Raw genomic sequence first — 21,926 nt, forward strand, 5'->3', positions numbered from 1 at the left:
TAAACCATAGTATATTGGCATTGGTACAGGGGGCACAGCCTGAATGGGTGTATGTGGCAGAGAGCAGAGCTTTGGGGGAGCAACTCAGTAAGGTTTGCTCCCTCTGTTCCCTGTAATAACATTCCTGTGCCAATCTATATGTGCCTGCAGTGGCATTCTTACTTTACTGTTTCATTTATACCCTACTATGCCATTTACACTGTACTATGCCAATTATACCCTACTATGCCATTTATACCTACTATGCCATTTACACCCTACTATGCCATTTACACCCTACTATGCCATTTAAACCTACTATGCCATTTACACCTACTATGCCATTTAAACCTACTATGCCATTTACACCCTACTATGCCATTTACACCTACTTTGCCATTTAAACCTACTATGCCATTTACACCTACTATGCCAATCAAATCCCACAACGGCATCCATACCCTATCATACAATTGAAACCCCTACTGTGTCATTCATACACTACTATGCCATTCATACACTACTATGCCATTCATACACTACTATGCCATTCATACACTACTTTGTCATTCATACACAACCATGTCCTTTACTCCTACAATGCCAATCAAATCCCACTATGGCATCCATATCCTATTATACAATTCAAACCCCTACTGTGTCATTCATACCCTATTATCCCATTTACCGTATATACTCGAGTATAAGCCGATCCGAATATAAGCCGAGGTACCTAATTTTACCTAAGAAAACTGGAAAAACGTATTGACTCGAGTATAAGCCTAGGGTGGGAAATGCAGCAGCTACTGCTAAGTTTCAATAATCAAATAACAGATAAATAAATAATAGATTACTTTAGAGAAAGAAAAATGCTACATCAGCAGACAAAAGCAAGTTTGGGAAGGCTAAGGAAGCTGCCATACTAATTATCAAGTACTTGCCATCCTGCTGTTTTCTCTCTGTTTCTCTCTCTGTTATATATATTCTTCCAACTCACTTGGGATATATGGGCACAATTGTGAAATGTGTTTTGAGGTGGGGGGCAAGGGCAGATTCTTATTGAAAGTATGTTATGATATATATTGTAAATATTTCTCTTACCTACTAATAATTTGTGTTTGTAAATTCTACTAGCAACTAACAAAAAGCAAAAAGTTATGAATGCTCTAAGGGTGGCACATGGGGAAGGTGCCTCCCAGTGGCATTGCAAGAGGTTACTAGGACTCACAGCAAACACTTAAACCTTGGGGGTTGAATTATTTGCTTTGCACACATATATGGAAACAAAATATAGTAGAAGTTCTTATTCTCTGTAACCTAAAACTGTTTTCAGGTATTAGTATTTGCTCCTAGTATTTAAAGGTAAAATCAACATTAAGCAAAAGAGATACAGTAGCAAAAATGCAAAAGCTGGACAGAACTAAACTGAAACTTCTGTAATCTGCAAGCCACACATATACACGGAGTCATACCTTGTCAAAACTGATACCGTTGAACTGAACTTAAGAAGCACTAACAGAGCGTGTACGTACCTACGGCCCTTCAGCATCATGTGCACTAACAGAGCTTATATGTCCCTGCGTCCCTTCGGCATCATGCGCGCTAACAGAAGCACTAACAGCGCGTACGTCCCTCATTGGTGCAGCACGCATGTGTACGGCATCATGCGCGACGCGTGCTGCACCAATGAGGGACGTACGCGATGTTAGAGCTTCTGTTAGCGCGCATGATGCCGAAGGGACGCAGGGACATATAAGCTCTGTTAGAGCTTCTGTTAGCGCGCATGATGCCGAAGGGACGCAGGGACATATAAGCTCTGTTAGAGCTTCTGTTAGCGCGCATGATGCCGAAGGGACGCAGGGACATATAAGCTCTGTTAGAGCTTCTGTTAGCGCGCATGATGCCGAAGGGACGCAGGGACATATAAGCTCTGTTAGCGCTTCTGTTAGCGCGCATGATGCCGAAGGGACGCAGGGACATATAAGCTCTGTTAGCGCTTCTGTTAGCGCGCATGATGCCGAAGGGACGCAGGGACATATAAGCTCTGTTAGAGCTTCTGTTAGCGCGCATGATGCCGAAGGGACGCAGGGACGTATAAGCTCTGTTAGAGCTTCTGTTAGCGCGCATGATGCCGAAGGGACGCAGGGACATATAAGCTCTGTTAGAGCTTCTGTTAGCGCGCATGATGCCGAAGGGACGCAGGGACATATAAGCTCTGTTAGAGCTTCTGTTAGCGCGCATGATGCCGAAGGGACGCAGGGACGTATAAGCTCTGTTAGCGCACATGATGCTGAAGGGCCGTAGGTACGTACACGCTCTGTTAGTGCTTTTATCGAACCAATGGGCCATGCATCATGCCTCGGCACGCCACAATGGGGCACGCATTCAATGAAACACGCTCGTCGACACAAGTGAATTGCATCCGTGAGAATCCATATACTCGAGTATAAGCCGAGGGTTACTTTTTCAGCACATTTTTGGTGCTGAAAAACTCGGCTTATACTCGAGTATATACGGTAAACCCTACTATGCCATTTATACCCCATGATGCTATTCATACCCTTTATTCCATTCAAGCCCTACTATGTCTTTTATATCCTACTATGTTATTAATACCCTGCTATGCTATTCATACCTTACTATGCCATTCAAATCCCACTATGCCATCCAAACCCTATCATACCATTCAAATCTCTACTCTTCATACCCTTTACTCCGCACTATCATACTGTAGGACTGACACCCTACTATGCCTTTCATACTCTATTGGCTCTTTCAAATACCTACTTTGTTGTTGATAACTTACTATATTCATTAACCCACTAGCACGTCATGCATTGCTATGTCATTCACACCCATTTATACCTATGCCCACATTCATGACCTGCTGTGCCTTTCATACCCTAATATGTTATTCTCACCCCTACTATGCCCTCAGTACTACTAGGACTTTCAAACCTTACTACAGCATTCACAAATTTCTATTTATACTCACTTAATGTATTTATCCTACTATTGAATTCATACCTTACTATGTTATTCAACCCCTGCTATGTCTTTAGTACTGCACTATTCTATTTATTCCCTACTATTCAAACCTTACTATTGCATTCACAATCACCTATTCATACCTGATTATTGCATTAACACCCTACTTTGCAATGTATACCCTACACATGTGCCCCCCAAAGGAGACAAAAGAAAAATTTACAATTTAATCTTTGTTTTCTCCATTGTAATGTGTGGGAGAAGCTCCCCCAGGGCCCTTCTTGCTCCCAAGCTTCCCAACCGTTGCTAGCGCTTTCCCCTGCCTGTCCCAATGGCAAAGTGTCACGGGAGCAATTATTAACTGATTATACTAACGAATTGAGTGTAATGGGCCATGGAAAAGCTAACCACACTTTCTAGAAGATTCCAGATCCCTGGAGAAGACAAGACTAGAGAATTGTGTTTGGCTTTGGGTGTTACTTTGTAGGCGTCGGGTTTCAAGTAGATTTCAGAGGACAATTAAGGGTAAAGACACACAGAGCTACTAGAAGCAGCTACTTGTCACGGCTACTAAAATAGACAATACTGATCATTTATTGATAACTGTCTCTATGTGTGTTTTAGCAGAGGCAATTCTCAGTATTGTCTATGGCAGGGTATTTTCTGGAATTTAGTAGCCGTGACAAGTAGCTGCTACTAAGTAGCTCCCTGAAGGGACACTCTCCATCACCCCAAAACACTACCCAAAAGTAGCAAAAGTCGTTTCTTCCGCCATGGAAGCTTTAATCCTAAAGAACCCACTTCCTGAAACAGAATAACTTTACAGCCCCACCTGTTGTCTGAAAACGGTATTGCAAAATGTGGGGTTTCCAGCGCTTTGTATTGCAATGACCATTTGTTTTATTCCATTGCAGTCGGTGTTGTGACAAGAAGAGCTGTGGGAACCGGAATGAGACTCCCTCTGATCCAGTGATCATAGACAGGTAACCAGATCCCTGCCGTTGTGCAATTGGTCCCCCATTATTCAACTGAAATGCATAATAAAGTGTGGCTCCTCCCACTTCTGATATCAGACCATGGCAGAGATAGAGCCAATAGATCACATTTTTCACAGGGGAAAATCTGTTCTTCTGTACAAGGGAAGCAGTAGGGAGTCTATAAAGGGCAACTCCTCCCAAAATGGTTTTGTGCATAATTAAAGAATATATATTTATATATTGAAGTTGTTACAAACTTGTAGCCAATGAGTTGGCTTTGTGTGATGCTGATATGTTTATTCACTTCTGCAGCCTCCCTGGTGTAGCAGTAATAATCTGCCGCCATTTATAACTCCTCCCCCAGAGATGTTTGCTTTAGTTTGTAATTTGTACTTTCCCTTTATAGAAACCAATAATGTAGTTGTTTGTCACGCTGATCCCTTCCCTCAATAACATTGGATTAATACGTCTCATACCAGACAGATACCTGCAGTAGGGCAACTCTGGGTAACATGTTCCTGCCTCCCCAGCAAACTGCCAGGTGTAGTCTCTTAGAGAGGATCCCTGTGAGAGTGACAGAGACAGTTCTGTTTCTATTGAACAGAACACAGAGCAGACAGTACGGCAATGAGAGTGATCACTCATATGAAGCTCCTACTCAATACTCAATATAACTATTTATGGTTACTCACAGTATCTCATCCTTACCATGAGTACTTAATACTTATGGTAACTACTCATTTTTACTTGCTACTACTACTACTACTTACTTTTACTTACAGTATCAACTTCTCATTCATGGTCACTCCTCACTTGTGTTTAATCAATGTAACTACACTTTGCTCACAATAGCTACTTACTTTACTTATAGTATCTATTAGGGATACACCTTTTCTCTGTAATAATAAAACAGTACCTGTACTTGATCCCAACTAAGATATAATTACCCCTTATTGGGGCAGAACAGTCCTATTGGGTTTATTTCATGGTTAAATGATTCCATTTTCTCTGTAATAATAAAAAAGTACCTGTACTTGATCCCAACTAAGATATAATTACCCCTTATTGGGGGCAGAACAGCCCTATTGGGTTTATTTAATGGTTAAATGATTCCCTTTTCTCTGTAATAATAAAACAGTACCTGTACTTGATCCCAACTAAGATATAATTACCCCTTATTGGGACAGAACAGCCCTATTGGGTTTATTTAATGGTTAAATGATTCCCTTTTCTCTGTAATAATAAAACAGTACCTGTACTTGATCCCAACTAAGATATAATTACCCCTTATTGGGGCAGAACAGCCCTATTGGGTTTATTTAATGGTTAAATGATTCCCTTTTCTCTGTAATAATAAAACAGTACCTGTACTTGATCCCAACTAAGATATAATTACCCCTTATTGGGGCAGAACAGCCCTATTGGGTTTATTTAATGGTTAAATGATTCCCTTTTCTCTGTAATAATAAAACAGTACCTGTACTTGATCCCAACTAAGATATAATTACCCCTTATTGGGGGCAGAACAGCCCTATTGGGTTTATTTCATGGTTAAATGATTCCCTTTTCTCTGTAATAATAAACAGTACCTGTACTTGATCCCAACTAAGATATAATTACCCCTTATTGGGGGCAGAACAGCCCTATTGGGTTTATTTCATGGTTAAATGATTCCCTTTTCTCTGTAATAATAAAACAGTACCTGTACTTGATCCCAACTAAGATATAATTACCCCTTATTGGGGCAGAACAGCCCTATTGGGTTTATTTAATGGTTAAATGATTCCCTTTTCTCTGTAATAATAAAACAGTACCTGTACTTGATCCCAACTAAGATATAAATAATCCTTATTGGATGCAAAACAATCCTATTGGGTTTAATTAATGTTTTATTGATTCTTTAGTAGACTTAAGGTATGGAGATCCAAATTACAGAAAGACCCCTTATCCGGAAAACCCTTGGTCCCGAGCATTCTGGATAACGGGTCCTATACCTTTTCTATTTAGGCATGGAGCCTACTCACTCATTGTTTGCTTAATTACTCACATCTATTTACTAACTATAACTACACTTTACTCATAATAGCACTTTTACTTAAAGTATCTACTCCTTGGTTATGGTAGGTACTCAGTTTACTCATAGCTATGTTACCCACAGTTACTACTAAATCAGTAGATACTATGGGTACATACAAACTAAGAAAACAGCAAATCCCTGGTTTGGAAATGTCCGAGTTCAAGACTTATTATAGTCATAACCCCCTGTGTTCCTCTGAGTACTATGCCAATCTATGTATAGCCCCGCCCCTCCTGGCAAGCAGCTAGCTGAGAATGCTGGGAATAGCAGTTCAGTCAAAGTTTCAGAGCCCAAGGCAGCCGATCCAACACAAAATAAATGCTCAACATAAAAATAATGTTTCTATAAAGAGTATTTAATCCTAACCTGACATCTCCAGTGGCCGCCGCCGCTTATCTCCAGTCTGCTACCTGCTGCCGCCTTTATCCCAAGCCCAGAAGGTGGGGGTTTACCATAATAATAAGGAGAGATTGGACGGCAGTGATAGAGAGAGGGTGACATTTCCCTTCCCATTGTCCCCTCTGCTTCCCATCTCCTATGTCCTGTTCATGAGTCCCCAGCCTGTCAATCATAGAGGGGTTGAGTGGGGGGAGGGGGTAATATTTTTCATTCAGTCGTGGGGGTACAATCAGTGGGCTTCCCCTCATGTCAGTCATCCTGCTGAGAATTTGTCCCGTACACTTTCTATTGATTAGCCAATCTAGTCACAGCCACAGGACGCATTGATGAGCCTCAAAATAAAGGGTAAATATTCCTGCTATTGGTGGGACAGGATATCTAGAATCCTTGCCATAAAACAAGGGCTGCCTTTGTTTGCCAGGAAGGAAGCAGAAACAGTCACATGATTGCCCGGACATGTCTGCATGAAGTAACATTTTTATACATAAAGATTTACAGGTATAGGATCCGTTATCCAGAATGTTTGGGACATTCCGGATAAGGAGTCTTTCTGTAATTTGGATCTCAATGCCTTAAGTCTACTTAAAAAATCAATAAAACACTAATTAAACCCAATAAGATTGTTTTGCATCCAATAAGGATTAGTTATATCTTAGTTGGGATCAAGTACAGGTACTGTTTTATTATTACAGAGAAAAGGGAATCATTTAACCATTAAATAAACCCAATAGGGCTGTTCTGCCCCCAATAAGGGGTAATTATATCTTAGTTGGGATCAAGTACAGGTACTGTTTTATTATTACAGAGAAAAGGGAATCATTTAACCATGAAATAAACCCAATAGGGCTGTTCTGCCCCCAATAAGGGGTAATTATATCTTAGTTGGGATCAAGTACAGGAACTGTTTTATTATTACAGAGAAAAGGGAATCATTTAACCATTAAATAAACCCAATAGGGCTGTTCTGCCCCCAATAAGGGGTAATTATATCTTAGTTGGGATCAAGTACAGGTACTGTTTTATTATTACACAGAAAAGGGAATCATTTAACCATTAAATAAACCCAATAGGGCTGTTCTGCCCCAATAAGGGGTAATTATATCTTAGTTGGGATCAAGTACAGGTACTGTTTTATTATTACAGAGAAAAGGGAATCATTTAACCATTAAATAAACCCAATAGGGCTGTTCTACCCCCAATAAGGGGTAATTATATCTTAGTTGGGATCAAGTACAGGTACTGTTTTATTATTACAGAGAAAAGGGAATCATTTTTAAAAATTAGAATTATTTGCTTATAATGGAGTCTATGGGAGATGGACTTTCCGTAATTCAGAACTTTCTGGATAATAGAGGAAATACATAATAACAAATCTTTGTGAATATCAATCTGTAGAATAATACAATGCCATATATGGTTCTGCTTGCTAAATAGCGCTAAAGCCCAGTAACGTTTAAATAGCCCTTCCCCAGGCTCTGAACCATTCCATAGCAATTTGTTTCATTTGCTACAAAGTGACCCATCTATCAGCGGCCGCTGGGCGCCTCGTTAGTGTCATGTTTAGGCTTCGGCCCCATCACTTGCAGGCTGATAACCAATGATCCGGACATAATCTGCTGCCATAAAGTAGCACTGGGTTTATTATGGGGACAGGGCCTGGCTGTTGGGAAGGGGAATGCTATTGATTCTCATATGTAATGCCATTGATTTCCTGGTGCAGCTATTGATCTGCTGATGTGATACAATCACTTGTGAAATGCGAGGCCGTCACTTGGCTTCTGGGATAATGAGCTGTTAACTTGGCCAGGCCTGAGATACTACGGCTTGTAATGACTCTGGACTGACATAGTATCACTTGCATGTAGGTAGGGGGCCCCCCAGCTTGCTACTTGGGGTGCTTTATCATTGCTGGAGATGCACTTGCTAAGGACCATATGGACGTTTCTATTGAGAAGATGCAGAAATAAAACCTGCCAAAAACAGACAATATCTTCACTGATAATGGGGGGTACCATTCTGGTTAATACAGACAGCAACAAGAGATCCTCTGCACTTACCCATTATTAATATATAAAGAACATTGAGACATTCTGTGAATTAAGCTACAAAAAATGTCCAAAAAAATTCATGCCCCGTGGCTGATGATGGCTGGGTGACATTTTTACAAAAAACACCCAAAAAAAGTCTTCCCTGGTCTTTTGGTTTGTGATGGGTGGGTGTCATTTTTAGTGGTGATGGGTGGGTAGCATTTTGACTGGGGTTGGATGGGTGCTATTTTGATTGGTGTGGACTGTGTCTCATTTTGACTGGTTGTGAGTACCATATTGGTTGGTGATGGATGGGTGCCATTTTGACTGGTATGAACTGGGCGCCATTTTGAATTATTATGGGTGGGTGCCATTTTGACTGGTATGAACTGGGTGCCATTATGAATTATTTTGGGTGGGTAGCATTTTGACTGGGGTTGGATGGGTGCCATTTTGATTGGTGTGGACTGTGTCTCATTTTGACTGGTTGTGAGTACCATATTGGTTGGTGATGGATGGGTGCCATTTTGACTGGTATGAACTGGGCGCCATTTTGAATTATTATGGGTGGGTGCCATTTTGACTGGTATGAACTGGGTGCCATTATGAATTATTTTGGGTGGGTGCCATTTTGACTGGTGTTGACTTTGCACGATTTTGATGGGTGATGGGTCAGTGCTACTTAAACTAGTGTTGGCTGGGTACCATTTTGATTTATAATGGGTGGTTACCTTTAAAATTAGTGTTGGCTGAGTACCATTTTGATTTATAATGGGTGGTTACCTTTTAAGCTGGTGTTGGCTGGGTACCATTTTGATTTATAATGGGTGGTTACCTTTTAAGCTGGTGTTGGCTGGGTACCATTTCTAGTGGCGATGGATCACTGATATTTTGACTGGTATTGGCTTGGTACTGTTAATTAATTAATTGGTGATAGGTGGGTACCATTTGATTTTTACTGGTATTGGCTGGAAACTATTGTGGCTGTGATAGGTTGGTGTCATTGTGACTGGTAACAGGTTGGTGCATTTTGACTGGTTGGTGGGAGAGTACCATTTTTACTGGTAATGGGTGAGTGCCATATTGATAATGGGGAGAAAGAAAAGGACAGGAACATATTCAGCATAATTAAAGAGGCTTTTATTGTCAAGTTGCACACACATCACACACACAAGCCCTATTTGTTACTACACGACAATGAATCCATGCTAATTCCTGTAGTGTCCAATCATACATAGCCATCTCATACATAGCCATCTCTTTCTAATAAACCCCACTACTATCCAAATTACCTCAAAATCAGATCTTCACAGTTAAAAAAGAGATTCAGTAGGCCCCTAGAGTGTTTGCCGTTCCCTCTGGACATACATTTAGAGGTCACCCCTGAAATAGTGTCAAAACCTCAAACATAGTTGCTCATTTCTCCTGTCTCCTCTATTGTTCATGTTGCTTTTGATTAGGGATTGGGAACCCTTATTCACAAATCTTTCATCTTGGGTGCTAGATCTTATCATTCACCTGCTTGGGTCTCAGAGTTAATTCTTATGGCCATTAAGATGCATCATATGTTAGAAAAGGTTCTAAATTGACAGATCTTCGGGGAAGACACACAGAGAGATGATTATCAGTAAATGATCAGCTTTGTCTATTTAGAAGCCGTGACAAGTAGCTGCTACTAGTAGCTCTGTGTGTCTTCATCCTTAAGAAGAAGATAGACTTGTCCAGTGGCATAAGTAAATGTTGCCCCTGGATCTGTTCTTTTAAAGGTGCCAGGCTTGTCTTCCAAAAGACTGTAAAAAAAAAAAAAAAAGAGATATCTGGCAGTAGAGCAAGTTGGTGACAGTAGTGCAAGGTGGATCTGGGCAAAATGTAAAGCAGGATGGTATCACTAGAGTAGAGTAAGATGCCAGCAGTTGGACAACATGGCAACAGTAGAGAGTGATGTCAACTTTAGGGCAGGATAAGATATTGTTTGACAGTAAAGGTGCCCTTCAGATCCGCTTGCTTGGAGATTTCTCCAAGCGAGTGGATCTTCTCCCGATATCCCCCACCTACGGGGCCAAACGATCGAATTAGAACAATGGGTATAGGAGAAATCAGATCGGGGACCGCATCAACAAGCCGATGCAGTCCCCGATCCGACTAAATTTTTTAACCTGCCCGATCGATATCTGCCCGATTTCAGGCCAGATATTGGTCGGGCAGGCCCGTCGTTGGTGCCACTACAAGGGGTGATTAGCTGCCGAATTGGTCTAAGGGACAGCTAGAATTGGATCATGTATGTCCACCTTTAGGCAAGATGGCGGCAATAGGGTAAGCGCAAAGTAGCAAATGTAGAGGTAGATGGTAACTGGCGATATGGCAAGATTACAAGTGTAGAGTAAGGTCAACAGCAGGATAATGTGGCAGTAGAGAGTGATGCCAACTTTAGGGCAAGATGGCATCACTAACAATTCAGTTTTTCTCAACATGTTGCATGTTAGTTGTTGTTGAAGTATGGGGTTGGGTCAGTGAGTAGTAGTTCAGTGACTAAAGTGCCATGGGTGGCCTGACCTAGTTTATAGAAATAATAGGGCCTTACAAAGTGTGTTTACAACAGGCCTAGTAGATACAGTCATCTGCTTGGTGTGGGCATGGGATCCTATGGGACTGTTGTGCATTTATCATTAATGGCCACTCTTGGCAAATACGCTCTTGAGTTGTGGATGTGTCCCAGCCACCATGGTACATGGGCACAGACAGCGGCACAGCACTCTCACTCGCCTACACAATGGGACGTTGTGGTGTCTGCTGCTTGGTACAAGCCCATCCTACAGCAGCCCAACCCCAGTGGTTTAGAGAGCTTGATAAGTGCCCTATCAACATGTTAATCAAATTACTTAGGAGACAAAATTGACGCTTTTCATTAATTATACAAGATTATTCTAATTGCAAATTCAAATTTATTCACTCTGAACAGAAGGTGTTCTGCAATGTTTCAGGGAATTTGCATATTAAATGGGGAGAGCGGCGCATGATCTATGCTAATTTATGCATATTGTCTTTATTTTTAACTTGCAGACCATATGCACGGCTGCTGCCTAAGTGGGTGAAAAAGTCGCACGGAGTTTTAGTTTGGTGCCAGTAAGAGTTGGGTTGAGGCAATTCTGAGTGAGACACCACCGCACCAATAGGGGGCGATCTAGAGCGAGCACCATCTAGAACTCTCTAGGGATCAGAGATGAGACAGAGAAGCTAAAGGGTAAAAGGAGTTCTACATCATTGAGGAATAAGGAAATTCTGCATAATCATGACCTTTTAGTAGTTTTGGGCTACTTGGCTAATTCTGATTGGCTGTCTGTTAGCTGAGAAAAGGACAAAATAATGAAGTGTAAAAAATGATGGGATGTATTCGGCCTATGCCAACTCTTTAATGTATTTGCCCTAATATTCCCTAATATAAACTATAGTTATTATTGGTTGCACAATTTATTTAGTTTAGATGGTGGTGTGGTGTCATCAAACTTGAGGTTAGAATATAAAATTAGTAGCAAGGGACTGGGGCTGTGGGATAGCAGGTATAGTAGGGAGAGATGGTGCCTATAGTAGCAGTGGGGGGATAATAGCCTCTGGGAAGGGACTGGGGCTGTGGGATAGCAGGTATAGTAGGGAGAGATGGTGCCTATAGTAGCAGTGGGGGGATAATAGCCTCTGGGAAGGGACTGGGGCTGTGGGATAGCAGGTATAGTAGGGAGAGATGGTGCCTATAGTAGCAGTGGGGGGATAATAGCCTCTGGGAAGGGACTGGGGCTGTGGGATAGCAGGTATAGTAGGGAGAGATGGTGCCTATAGTAGCAGTGGGGGGATAATAGCCTCTGGGAAGGGACTGGGGCTGTGGGATAGCAGGTATAGTAGGGAGAGATGGTGCCTATAGTAGCAGTGGGGGGATAAAAGCCTCTGGGAAGGGACTGGGGCTGTGGGATAGCAGGTATAGTAGGGAGAGATGGTGCCTATAGTAGCAGTGGGGGGATAATAGCCTCTGGGAAGGGACTGGGGCTGTGGGATAGCAGGTATAGTAGGGAGAGATGGTGCCTATAGTAGCAGTGGGGGGATAATAGCCTCTGGGAAGGGACTGGGGCTGTGGGATAACAGGTATAGTAGGGAGAGCTGGTGCCTATAGTAGCAGTGGGGGGTAATAGCCTCTGGGAAGGGACTGGGGCTGTGGGATAGCAGGTATAGTAGGGAGAGATGGTGCCTATAGTAGCAGTGGGGGGATAATAGCCTCTGGGAAGGGACTGGGGCTGTGGGATAGCAGGTATAGTAGGGAGAGATGGTGCCTATAGTAGCAGTGGGTGGATAATAGCCTCTGGGAAGGGACTGGGGCTGTGGGATAGCAGGTATAGTAGGGAGAGATGGTGCCTATAGTAGCAGTGGGGGGATAATAGCCTCTGGGAAGGGACTGGGGCTGTGGGATAGCAGGTATAGTAGGGGAGAGATGGTGCCTATAGTAGCAGTGGGGGGTAATAGCCTCTGGGAAGGGACTGGGGCTGTGGGATAGCAGGTATAGTAGGGAGAGATGGTGCCTATAGTAGCAGTGGGGGGATAATAGCCTCTGGGAAGGGACTGGGGCTGTGGGATAGCAGGTATAGTAGGGAGAGATGGTGCCTATAGTAGCAGTGGGGGGATAATAGCCTCTGGGAAGGGACTGGGGCCAGGGGATAGCAGGTATAGTAGGGAGAGATGGTGCCTATAGTAGCAGTGGGGGATAATAGCCTCTGGGAAGGGACTGGGGCTGTGGGATAGCAGGTATAGTAGGGAGAGATGGTGCCTATAGTAGCAGTGGGATAATAGCCTCTGGGAAGGGACTGGGGCTGTGGGATAACAGGTATAGTAGGGAGAGATGGTGCCTATAGTAGCAGTGGGATAATAGCCTCTGGGAAGGGACTGGGGCTGTGGGATAGCAGGTATAGTAGGGAGAGATGGTGCCTATAGTAGCAGTGGGATAATAGCCTCTGGGAAGGGACTGGGGCTGTGGGATAGCAGGTATAGTAGGGAGAGATGGTGCCTATAGTAGCAGTGGGGATAATAGCCTCTGGGAAGAGACTGGGGCTGTGGGATAGCAGGTATAGTAGGGAGAGATGGTGTCTATAGTAGCAGTGGGGGGATAATAGCCTCTGGGAAGGGACTGGGGCTGTGGGATAGCAGGTATAGTAGGGAGAGATGGTGCCTATAGTAGAAGTGGGGGGTAATAGCCTCTGGGAAGGGACTGGGGCTGTGGGATTGCAGGTATAGTAGGGAGAGATGGTGCCTATAGTAGCAGTGGGGGGATAATAGCCTCTGGGAAGGGACTGGGGCTGTGGGATAGCAGGTATAGTAGGGAGAGATGGTGCCTATAGTAGCAGTGGGGGGATAATAGCCTCTGGGAAGAGACTGGGGCTGTGGGATAGCAGGTATAGTAGGGAGAGATGGTGCCTATAGTAGCAGTGGGGGGATAATAGCCTCTGGGAAGGGACTGGGGCTGTGGGATAGCAGGTATAGTAGGGAGAGATGGTGCCTATAGTAAGCAGTGGGGGGATAATAGCCTCTGGGAAGAGACTGGGGCTGTGGGATAGCAGGTATAGTAGGGAGAGATGGTGCCTATAGTAGCAGTGGGGGGATAATAGCCTCTGGGAAGGGACTGGGGCTGTGGGATAGCAGGTATAGTAGGGAGAGATGGTGCCTATAGTAGCAGTGGGGGGATAATAGCCTCTGGGAAGGGACTGGGGCTGTGGGATAGCAGGTATAGTAGGGAGAGATGGTGCCTATAGTAGCAGTGGGGGGATAATAGCCTCTGGGAAGGGACTGGCGGCTGTGGGATAGCAGGTATAGTAGGGAGAGATGGTGCCTATAGTAGCAGTGGGGGGATAATAGCCTCTGGGAAGGGACTGGGGCTGTGGGATAGCAGGTATAGTAGGGAGAGATGGTGCCTATAGTAGCAGTGGGATAATAGCCTCTGGGAAGGGACTGGGGCTGTGGGATAGCAGGTATAGTAGGGAGAGATGGTGCCTATAGTAGCAGTGGGATAATAGCCTCTGGGAAGGGACTGGGGCTGTGGGATAGCAGGTATAGTAGGGAGAGATGGTGCCTATAGTAGCAGTGGGGGGATAATAGCCTCTGGGAAGGGACTGGGGCTGTGGGATTGCAGGTATAGTAGGGAGAGATGGTGCCTATAGTAGCAGTGGGGGATAATAGCCTCTGGGAAGAGACTGGGGCTGTGGGATAGCAGGTATAGTAGGGAGAGATGGTGCCTATAGTAGCAGTGGGGGGATAATAGCCTCTGGGAAGGGACTGGGGCTGTGGGATAGCAGGTATAGTAGGGAGAGATGGTGCCTATAGTAGCAGTGGGGGGATAATAGCCTCTGGGAAGGGACTGGGGCTGTGGGATAGCAGGTATAGTAGGGAGAGATGGTGCCTATAGTAGCAGTGGGATAATAGCCTCTGGGAAGAGACTGGGGCTGTGGGATAGCAGGTATAGTAGGGAGAGATGGTGCCTATAGTAGCAGTGGGGGGATAATAGCCTCTGGGAAGGGACTGGGGCTGTGGGATAGCAGGTATAGTAGGGAGAGATGGTGCCTATAGTAGCAGTGGGATAATAGCCTCTGGGAAGAGACTGGGGCTGTGGGATAGCAGGTATAGTAGGGAGAGATGGTGCCTATAGTAGCAGTGGGGATAATAGCCTCTGGGAAGGGACTGGGGCTGTGGGATAGCAGGTATAGTAGGGAGAGATGGTGCCTATAGTAGAAGTGGGGGGTAATAGCCTCTGGGAAGGGACTGGGGCTGTGGGATAGCAGGTATAGTAGGGAGAGATGGTGTCTATAGTAGCAGTGGGGGGATAATAGCCTCTGGGAAGGGACTGGGGCTGTGGGATAGCAGGTATAGTAGGGAGAGATGGTGCCTATAGTAGAAGTGGGGGGTAATAGCCTCTGGGAAGGGACTGGGGCTGTGGGATAGCAGGTATAGTAGGGAGAGATGGTGGCTATAGTAGCAGTGGGGGGATAATAGCCTCTGGGAAGGGACTGGGGCTGTGGGATAGCAGGTATAGTAGGGAGAGATGGTGCCTATAGTAGCAGTGGGATAATAGCCTCTGGGAAGGGACTGGGGCTATTGGATAGCAGGTATAGTAGGGAGAGATGGTGCCTATGTAGCAGTGGGATAATAGCCTCTGGGAAGGGACTGGGGCTGTGGGATAGCAGGTATAGTAGGGAGAAGATGGTGCCTATAGTAGCAGTGGGGGGATAATAGCCTCTGGGAAGGGACTGGGGCTGTGGGATAGCAGGTATAGTAGGGAGAGATGGTGCCTATAGTAGCAGTGGGGGGATAATAGCCTCTGGGAAGGGACTGGGGCTGTGGGATAGCAGGTATAGTAGGGAGAGATGGTGCCTATAGTAGCAGTGGGGGGATAATAGCCTCTGGGAAGGGACTGGGGCTGTGGGAAGCAGGTATAGTAGGGAGAGATGGTGCCTATAGTAGCAGTGGGGGATAATAGCCTCTGGAAGGGACTGGGGCTGTGGGATAGCAGGTATAGTAGGGAGAGATGGTGCCTATAGTAGCAGTGGGGGATAATAGCCTCTGGGAAGGGTCTGGGGCTGTGGGATAGCAGGTTAGTAGGAGAGATGGTGCCTATAGTAGCAGTGGGGGGATAATAGCCTCTGGGAAGGGACTGGGGCTGTGGGATAGCAGGTATAGTAGGGAGAGATGGTGCCTATAGTCAGGCCCGGATTTGTGGAGAGGCCACAAAGGCCCGGGCCTAGGGCGGCAGAGGTTTAGAGGTGGCATGCCGCCCCGCCGCAACAAAATTTTTAAATTTGGCTCCCATATGGAGCAGTCGGGACCTCTCCCCACTGTTCCGTATAATAGAATGCAGGCTGTTATACACAAGTTATGGGGAATGCTTACACACAGTAGGAGGCTATACAAGTTCCAGTTTGGGTACTAACACTTGCAGTGTGTAACACATGGCTGTCAGTGTGTGTAACGGTGTATGAGCTGCTGTCACTATGAGCTGCTAATAAGGATATGTGCCTCCCTGCGATGGTGCCCGGCAGCCATATATAATTCACAATGCGCTGCCGTTATCGGATGTGTCCCAGTAGCATAAATATTTTATGATGCCGGGAAGCCTTTGGGAATGACTGTGTCTGGCTCTTCTCTCTGTCTGGCTCCCACTCGCTGCTTGTCTCTCTTCTACACTTGCCTTTGTGTGTATATGCCAGCCCCAGCCCCGCGTGCCGCACTTTTATCCATTGAACTATGATGTACAGAGTGCTATTGTAAGACAACTTGCCATTGGTCTTTATTTTTTATTATTTGCAGTTTTTGAATTATTTCCCTTTTTTCAATCACTTTCTGGGTTGAATTTTTAGCAGCTATCTGGTTGCTAGGGTCTAATTTAACCTAGCAACTAGTGGTTCAAAAGGGGGCAGAATTATGATTAGAGGAGCACCTAAATAGAAAGATAATTAATACAAAGTAACAATAGCAATAAAATTGTAGCCTCGGAGAGCAATGGTTTTTGGCTGCTGGGGTCAGTGACCCCCATTTAAAAGCTGGAAGGAGTCAATAGAGGAAGCCAAATAATTCAAAAACTATAAACAATAAAGAATGAGGACCAATGGAAAAGTTTCTAAGAATAGGCATTTCAATAACATACTAGAAGATAACCTGAAGGTGAACCCCCCTCCCTCCCCTTTAACATTTGTCATTGAAAAATAATAAATAATTTCATCAGTTTATAGTTTTGAGTGACTGTCACATTATTATCTGAATATTTATATTTATCCAACTATAAATAGATCGTAGCCTAATGTTTCCCTGCTAAATAATACTTAGTATTATGTATAGGTCTGTTTCTACTGTATTGTGCTTAGTACAAGGAACTTGTGTATTATATGTACCTCATGTATCACTCATGTATTGTAAGGGATAATGTACCCCCTACTGTAAATGATAAGGATATTAGCAGTCACTGAGGGGTTCTGTGCCCATATAAAGGCACAAGGCTGCAGGCTGAGTTATACAGGGAACTCTGAGTATCACTCATGTATTATAAGGGATAATGTACCCCCTACTGTAAATGATAAGGATATTAGCAGTCACTGAGGGGTTCTGTGCCCATATAAAGGCACAAGGCTGCAGGCTGAGTTATACAGGGAACTCTGAGTATCACTCATGTATTATAAGGGATAATGTACCCCCTACTGTAAATGATAAGGATATTAGCAGTCACTGAGGGGTTCTGTGCCCATATAATGGCACAAGGCTGCAGGCTGAGTTATACAGGGAACTCTGAGTATCACTCATGTATTATAAGGGATAATGTACCCCCTACTGTAAATGATAAGGATATTAGCAGTCACTGAGGGGTTCTGTGCCCATATAAAGGCACAAGGCTGCAGGCTGAGTTATACAGGGAACTCTGAGTATCACTCATGTATTATAAGGGATAATGTACCCCCTACTGTAAATGATAAGGATATTAGCAGTCACTGAGGGGTTCTGTGCCCATATAAAGGCACAAGGCTGCAGGCTGAGTTATACAGGGGACTCTGAGTATCACTCATGTATTATAAGGGATAATGTACCCCCTACTGTAAATGATAAGGATATTAGCAGTCACTGAGGGGTTCTGTGCCCATATAAAGGCACAAGGCTGCAGGCTGAGTTATACAGGGAACTCTGAGTATCACTCATGTATTATTAGGGATAATGTACCCCCTACTGTAAATGATAAGGATATTAGCAGTCACTGAGGGGTTCTGTGCCCATATAAAGGCACAAGGCTGCAGGCTGAGTTATACAGGGAACTCTGAGTATCACTCATGTATTATAAGGGATAATGTACCCCCTACTGTAAATGATAAGGATATTAGCAGTCACTGAGGGGTTCTGTGACAAGGCTGCAGTCTTTTATACATGTAAAAGGAACTCTAAGGTCAGATAATACCCGCATCATAACTAAGCACCATTTATACAGAAATATTTTGCAGACTTACAATATAAATAAAATATAAATATAAAATATTCACTTTATACTTTAATAAAGGAAGGTCATTTCATTTTATGGACAGAGGAGGTGGAGCCAATTATCTTCAAATTCTTAAGAAATTGACAAATTAAGTGAATAATCCATATTCCATAAGGAAATTAGATTGGTACATTGAGAAATGGGAAACTTCATAGCACTTATTGCCTAGTCACAGTGTTCCAACTCTTCTGTATTGCAGATTCTTTTTAAAGTTCTTCTTGAAATGCAACCAGAACTGTCTAAAAAATGCAGGGAATCCTCGGGATATGAGGAGGTTTCAGGTGAGTTTGATCATACTGACCTTGGGATGGTGGTGTGAATGGGACAGCAGTTGTAGGTAGGATGGAGACAGAAGGGCAAGAGAGAGACAGTAGGGCAAGATGGAGACAGTAGGGCAAGATGGAGACAGTAGGACAAGATGGAGACAGTAGGGCAAGAGAGAGACAGTAGGACAAGATGGAAACAGTAGGACAAGATGGAAACAGTAGGACACGATGAAGACAGTAGGGCAAGATGGAGACAGTAGAACAAGATGAAGACAGTAGGACAAGATGGAGACAGTAGGACCAAATGGAGACAGTAGAACAAGATGAAGACAGTAATACAAGATGGAGACAGAAGAACAAGATGGAGACAGTAGGGCAAGATGGAGACAGTAGGACAAGATGGAGACAGTAGGACAAGATGGAGACAGTAGGACAAGATGAAGACAGTAGGACAAGATGGAGACAGTAGAACAAGATGGAGACAGTAGAACAAGATGGAGACAGTAGGGCAAGATGGAGACAGCAGGACAAGATGAAGACAGGCAAGATGGAGACAGTAGCACAAGATGGGGACAGTAGCACAAGATGGAGACAGTAGGACAAGATGGAGTCAGTAGGGCAAGATGGAGACAGTAGCAGAAGATGGAGACAGTAGAGCAAGATGGAGACAGTAGAACAAGATGGAGACAGTAGGACACAATGGAGTCAGTAGGGCAAGATAGAGACAGTAGGGGAAGATGGAGACAGTAGGGCAAGATGGAGACAGTAGGGGAAGATAGAAACAGCAGGGGAAGATGGAGACAGTAGAACAAGATGGATACAGTAGGACACAATGGAGACAGTAGGACCAAATGGAGACAGTAGAACAAGATGAAGACAGTAGGACAAGATGGAGACAGTAGGGCAAGATGGAGACAGTAGGGCAAGATGGAGACAGTAGGACAAGATGGAGACAGTAGGACAAGATGGAGACAGTAGGACAAGATGAAGACAGTAGGACAAGATGGAGACAGTAGAACAAGATGGAGACAGTAGAACAAGATGGAGACAGTAGGGCAAGATGGAGACAGCAGGACAAGATGAAGACAGGCAAGATGGAGACAGTAGCACAAGATGGAGACAGTAGCACAAGATGGAGACAGTAGGACAAGATGGAGTCAGTAGGGCAAGATGGAGACAGTAGCAGAAGATGGAGACAGTAGAGCAAGATGGAGACAGTAGAACAAGATGGAGACAGTAGGACACAATGGAGTCAGTAGGGCAAGATAGAGACAGTAGGGGAAGATAGAAACAGCAGGGGAAGATGGAGACAGTAGGACACAATGGAGTCAGTAGGGCAAGATGCAGACAGTAGGACAAGATGGAGACAGTAGGGGAAGATAGAAACAGCAGGTGAAGATGGAGACAGTAGGGCAAGATGGAGACAGTAGGACAAGATGGAGACAGTAGGGCAAGATGGAAACAGTAGGACAAGATGGAGACAGGAATGCAAGATGGAGACAGTAGGGAAAGATGTTGACAGTAGGGCAAGATGGAGACAGTGAGGCAAGATGGAGACAGGAGGGCAAGATGCAGACAGTAGCGAAAGATGGGGACAGTAGGGCAAGATGGAGACAGGAGGGCAAGATGAAGGCAGTGGAGCAAGATGGAAATAGTGGGATGGGATTTGCTACAGCGAATCTTGTCTGTAGATTATCATGTAAAGGACCATACCATCTTGATTGCCACAAAAATTATCAGCTGGCTTTGTTGAGTTACTAAGAAGAATCGACTGTATCTGAGAGGAAACCATTTCCATTATCATGTAAGGACCTATAAGCACTCAGGCAAGCACTCAGGCCCTTGGGAAGTTGAATACTCGCTCATGAGTATATGGCTCCCTGGAGATTGTGCTTTAACAGTAAACCCCCAATCACACAGAAACCTGAGGGCCATAGCTAAACACCTTTCTCTGGGATAGAGACGTGAAGCTCTAGTGTAATACAGGGGTCAATTAGCTCAGAAGGCATGTAGGTTATTAAAGGGTATATAAAGGTTCCAAATAAGAAAATTCAATTTGCTCAAAGTGCCCTTCTGTGCAAAGCACAATTGCTCTCCTTCCATGGGAAACCAGTAACTTTCCTAATTTAAAGGTCTTCGAAACTCTGTTCATTGAACGTTTTATACCTGTGTAGAGGTTTGTTCCCAAACTGGGGGCTTAGATCAGTGTTGAAGAGGGTGAAGGCCAGTTATGGGGAGAATTGGAGAATTGATCAGACAGTTCCTACATGAAAGATATGATTTTAGAAAATAATGGAGTAATAATAGTAATAATAATGAAATATCATTGACTGGGAAGAGAAGGTAACATTGGATAAAATGGCAATGGTAGGAATAGATGATGGCAGTAGGGCAAGATGGCGGGAGTAAAACTGGTTGTTGGTGAGGAGGAGAGGCTTGTCCATTCAAAAACTGATTGTCTTTTGTCCAAACAAAGTTACCCAGCTTTTGAACCTTTCAGTCAAGTCTAGGCACATTATCTTGTGGGTGTTATCTGCCAGACCAAAGGCTTCAGCCCCAGAATACAGGCCCCTTAATAATGTTGTGGGTCCCAGTATCATGTGGTTATGCCATTGGCTAGGGGTGCCGGTTTGTAGAGGCCTATCCCTACAGTCTCACTGTATCTCTGGGGGTCAGAGATGGATCCACTTGTTATATTTCTCTTTTCTGCTCTGAATGTGGCATTATTAGAAAAAAAACTTTGAAAAGGGTCTGCAGAAATTCTATGGGTGCCACACTTACTTCTCAATATTTCCTGCAGGCCTAGGTGGTCTTCCCGTATTGCTGTATAAGGCAGAACCGCTCCATTCCCCCCTCGCCGGCACTGGAAGTGTTAAGACCCCAGGAGACAGATCCTGGATAGAGCTGAGAAACTCACCAGCTATTTTCTCACAGCGGGGCCTGTCTGCTCATTAGGGGGCTTCTTAAAGAGCTGATAATTAGAACATTCTAATGTGATTAGAATCCCACTTCATTTACATAGCTTGTCACAACTAAGTCTCTCTCCTCCATGAAAACATTAACTAAACATTTTTAATAACCCCGGTAGTAAAGGCAGGTGTAGCACTGTGGCTCGGGCCCAGTAACGCGCAGAGAAGGCTCAGGGCCAGTAACGCGCAGAGAAGGCTCAGG

At 44.2% G+C, this 21,926-nt stretch overlaps 1 protein-coding gene across 2 annotated transcripts in view; it reads left to right on the forward strand.

Moving 5' to 3' along the window:
- The window catches only part of coe3l (COE3-like), a 94,278-nt gene that overhangs the window by 44,480 nt on the left and 27,872 nt on the right, over nucleotides 1-21,926 (forward strand). For both annotated transcript variants that reach the window (XM_031895274.1, XM_031895275.1), the window contains exons 6-7: nucleotides 3,882-3,950; nucleotides 18,689-18,770. In XM_031895274.1, the coding sequence (XP_031751134.1) occupies nucleotides 3,882-3,950; nucleotides 18,689-18,770 (151 nt within the window). The remainder of the gene's footprint in view (nucleotides 1-3,881; nucleotides 3,951-18,688; nucleotides 18,771-21,926) is intronic.

The sequence above is a fragment of the Xenopus tropicalis genome, chromosome 1 (genome assembly GCF_000004195.4).
Source record: "Xenopus tropicalis strain Nigerian chromosome 1, UCB_Xtro_10.0, whole genome shotgun sequence".
In the NCBI taxonomy this organism is placed as follows: domain Eukaryota; kingdom Metazoa; phylum Chordata; class Amphibia; order Anura; family Pipidae; genus Xenopus; species Xenopus tropicalis.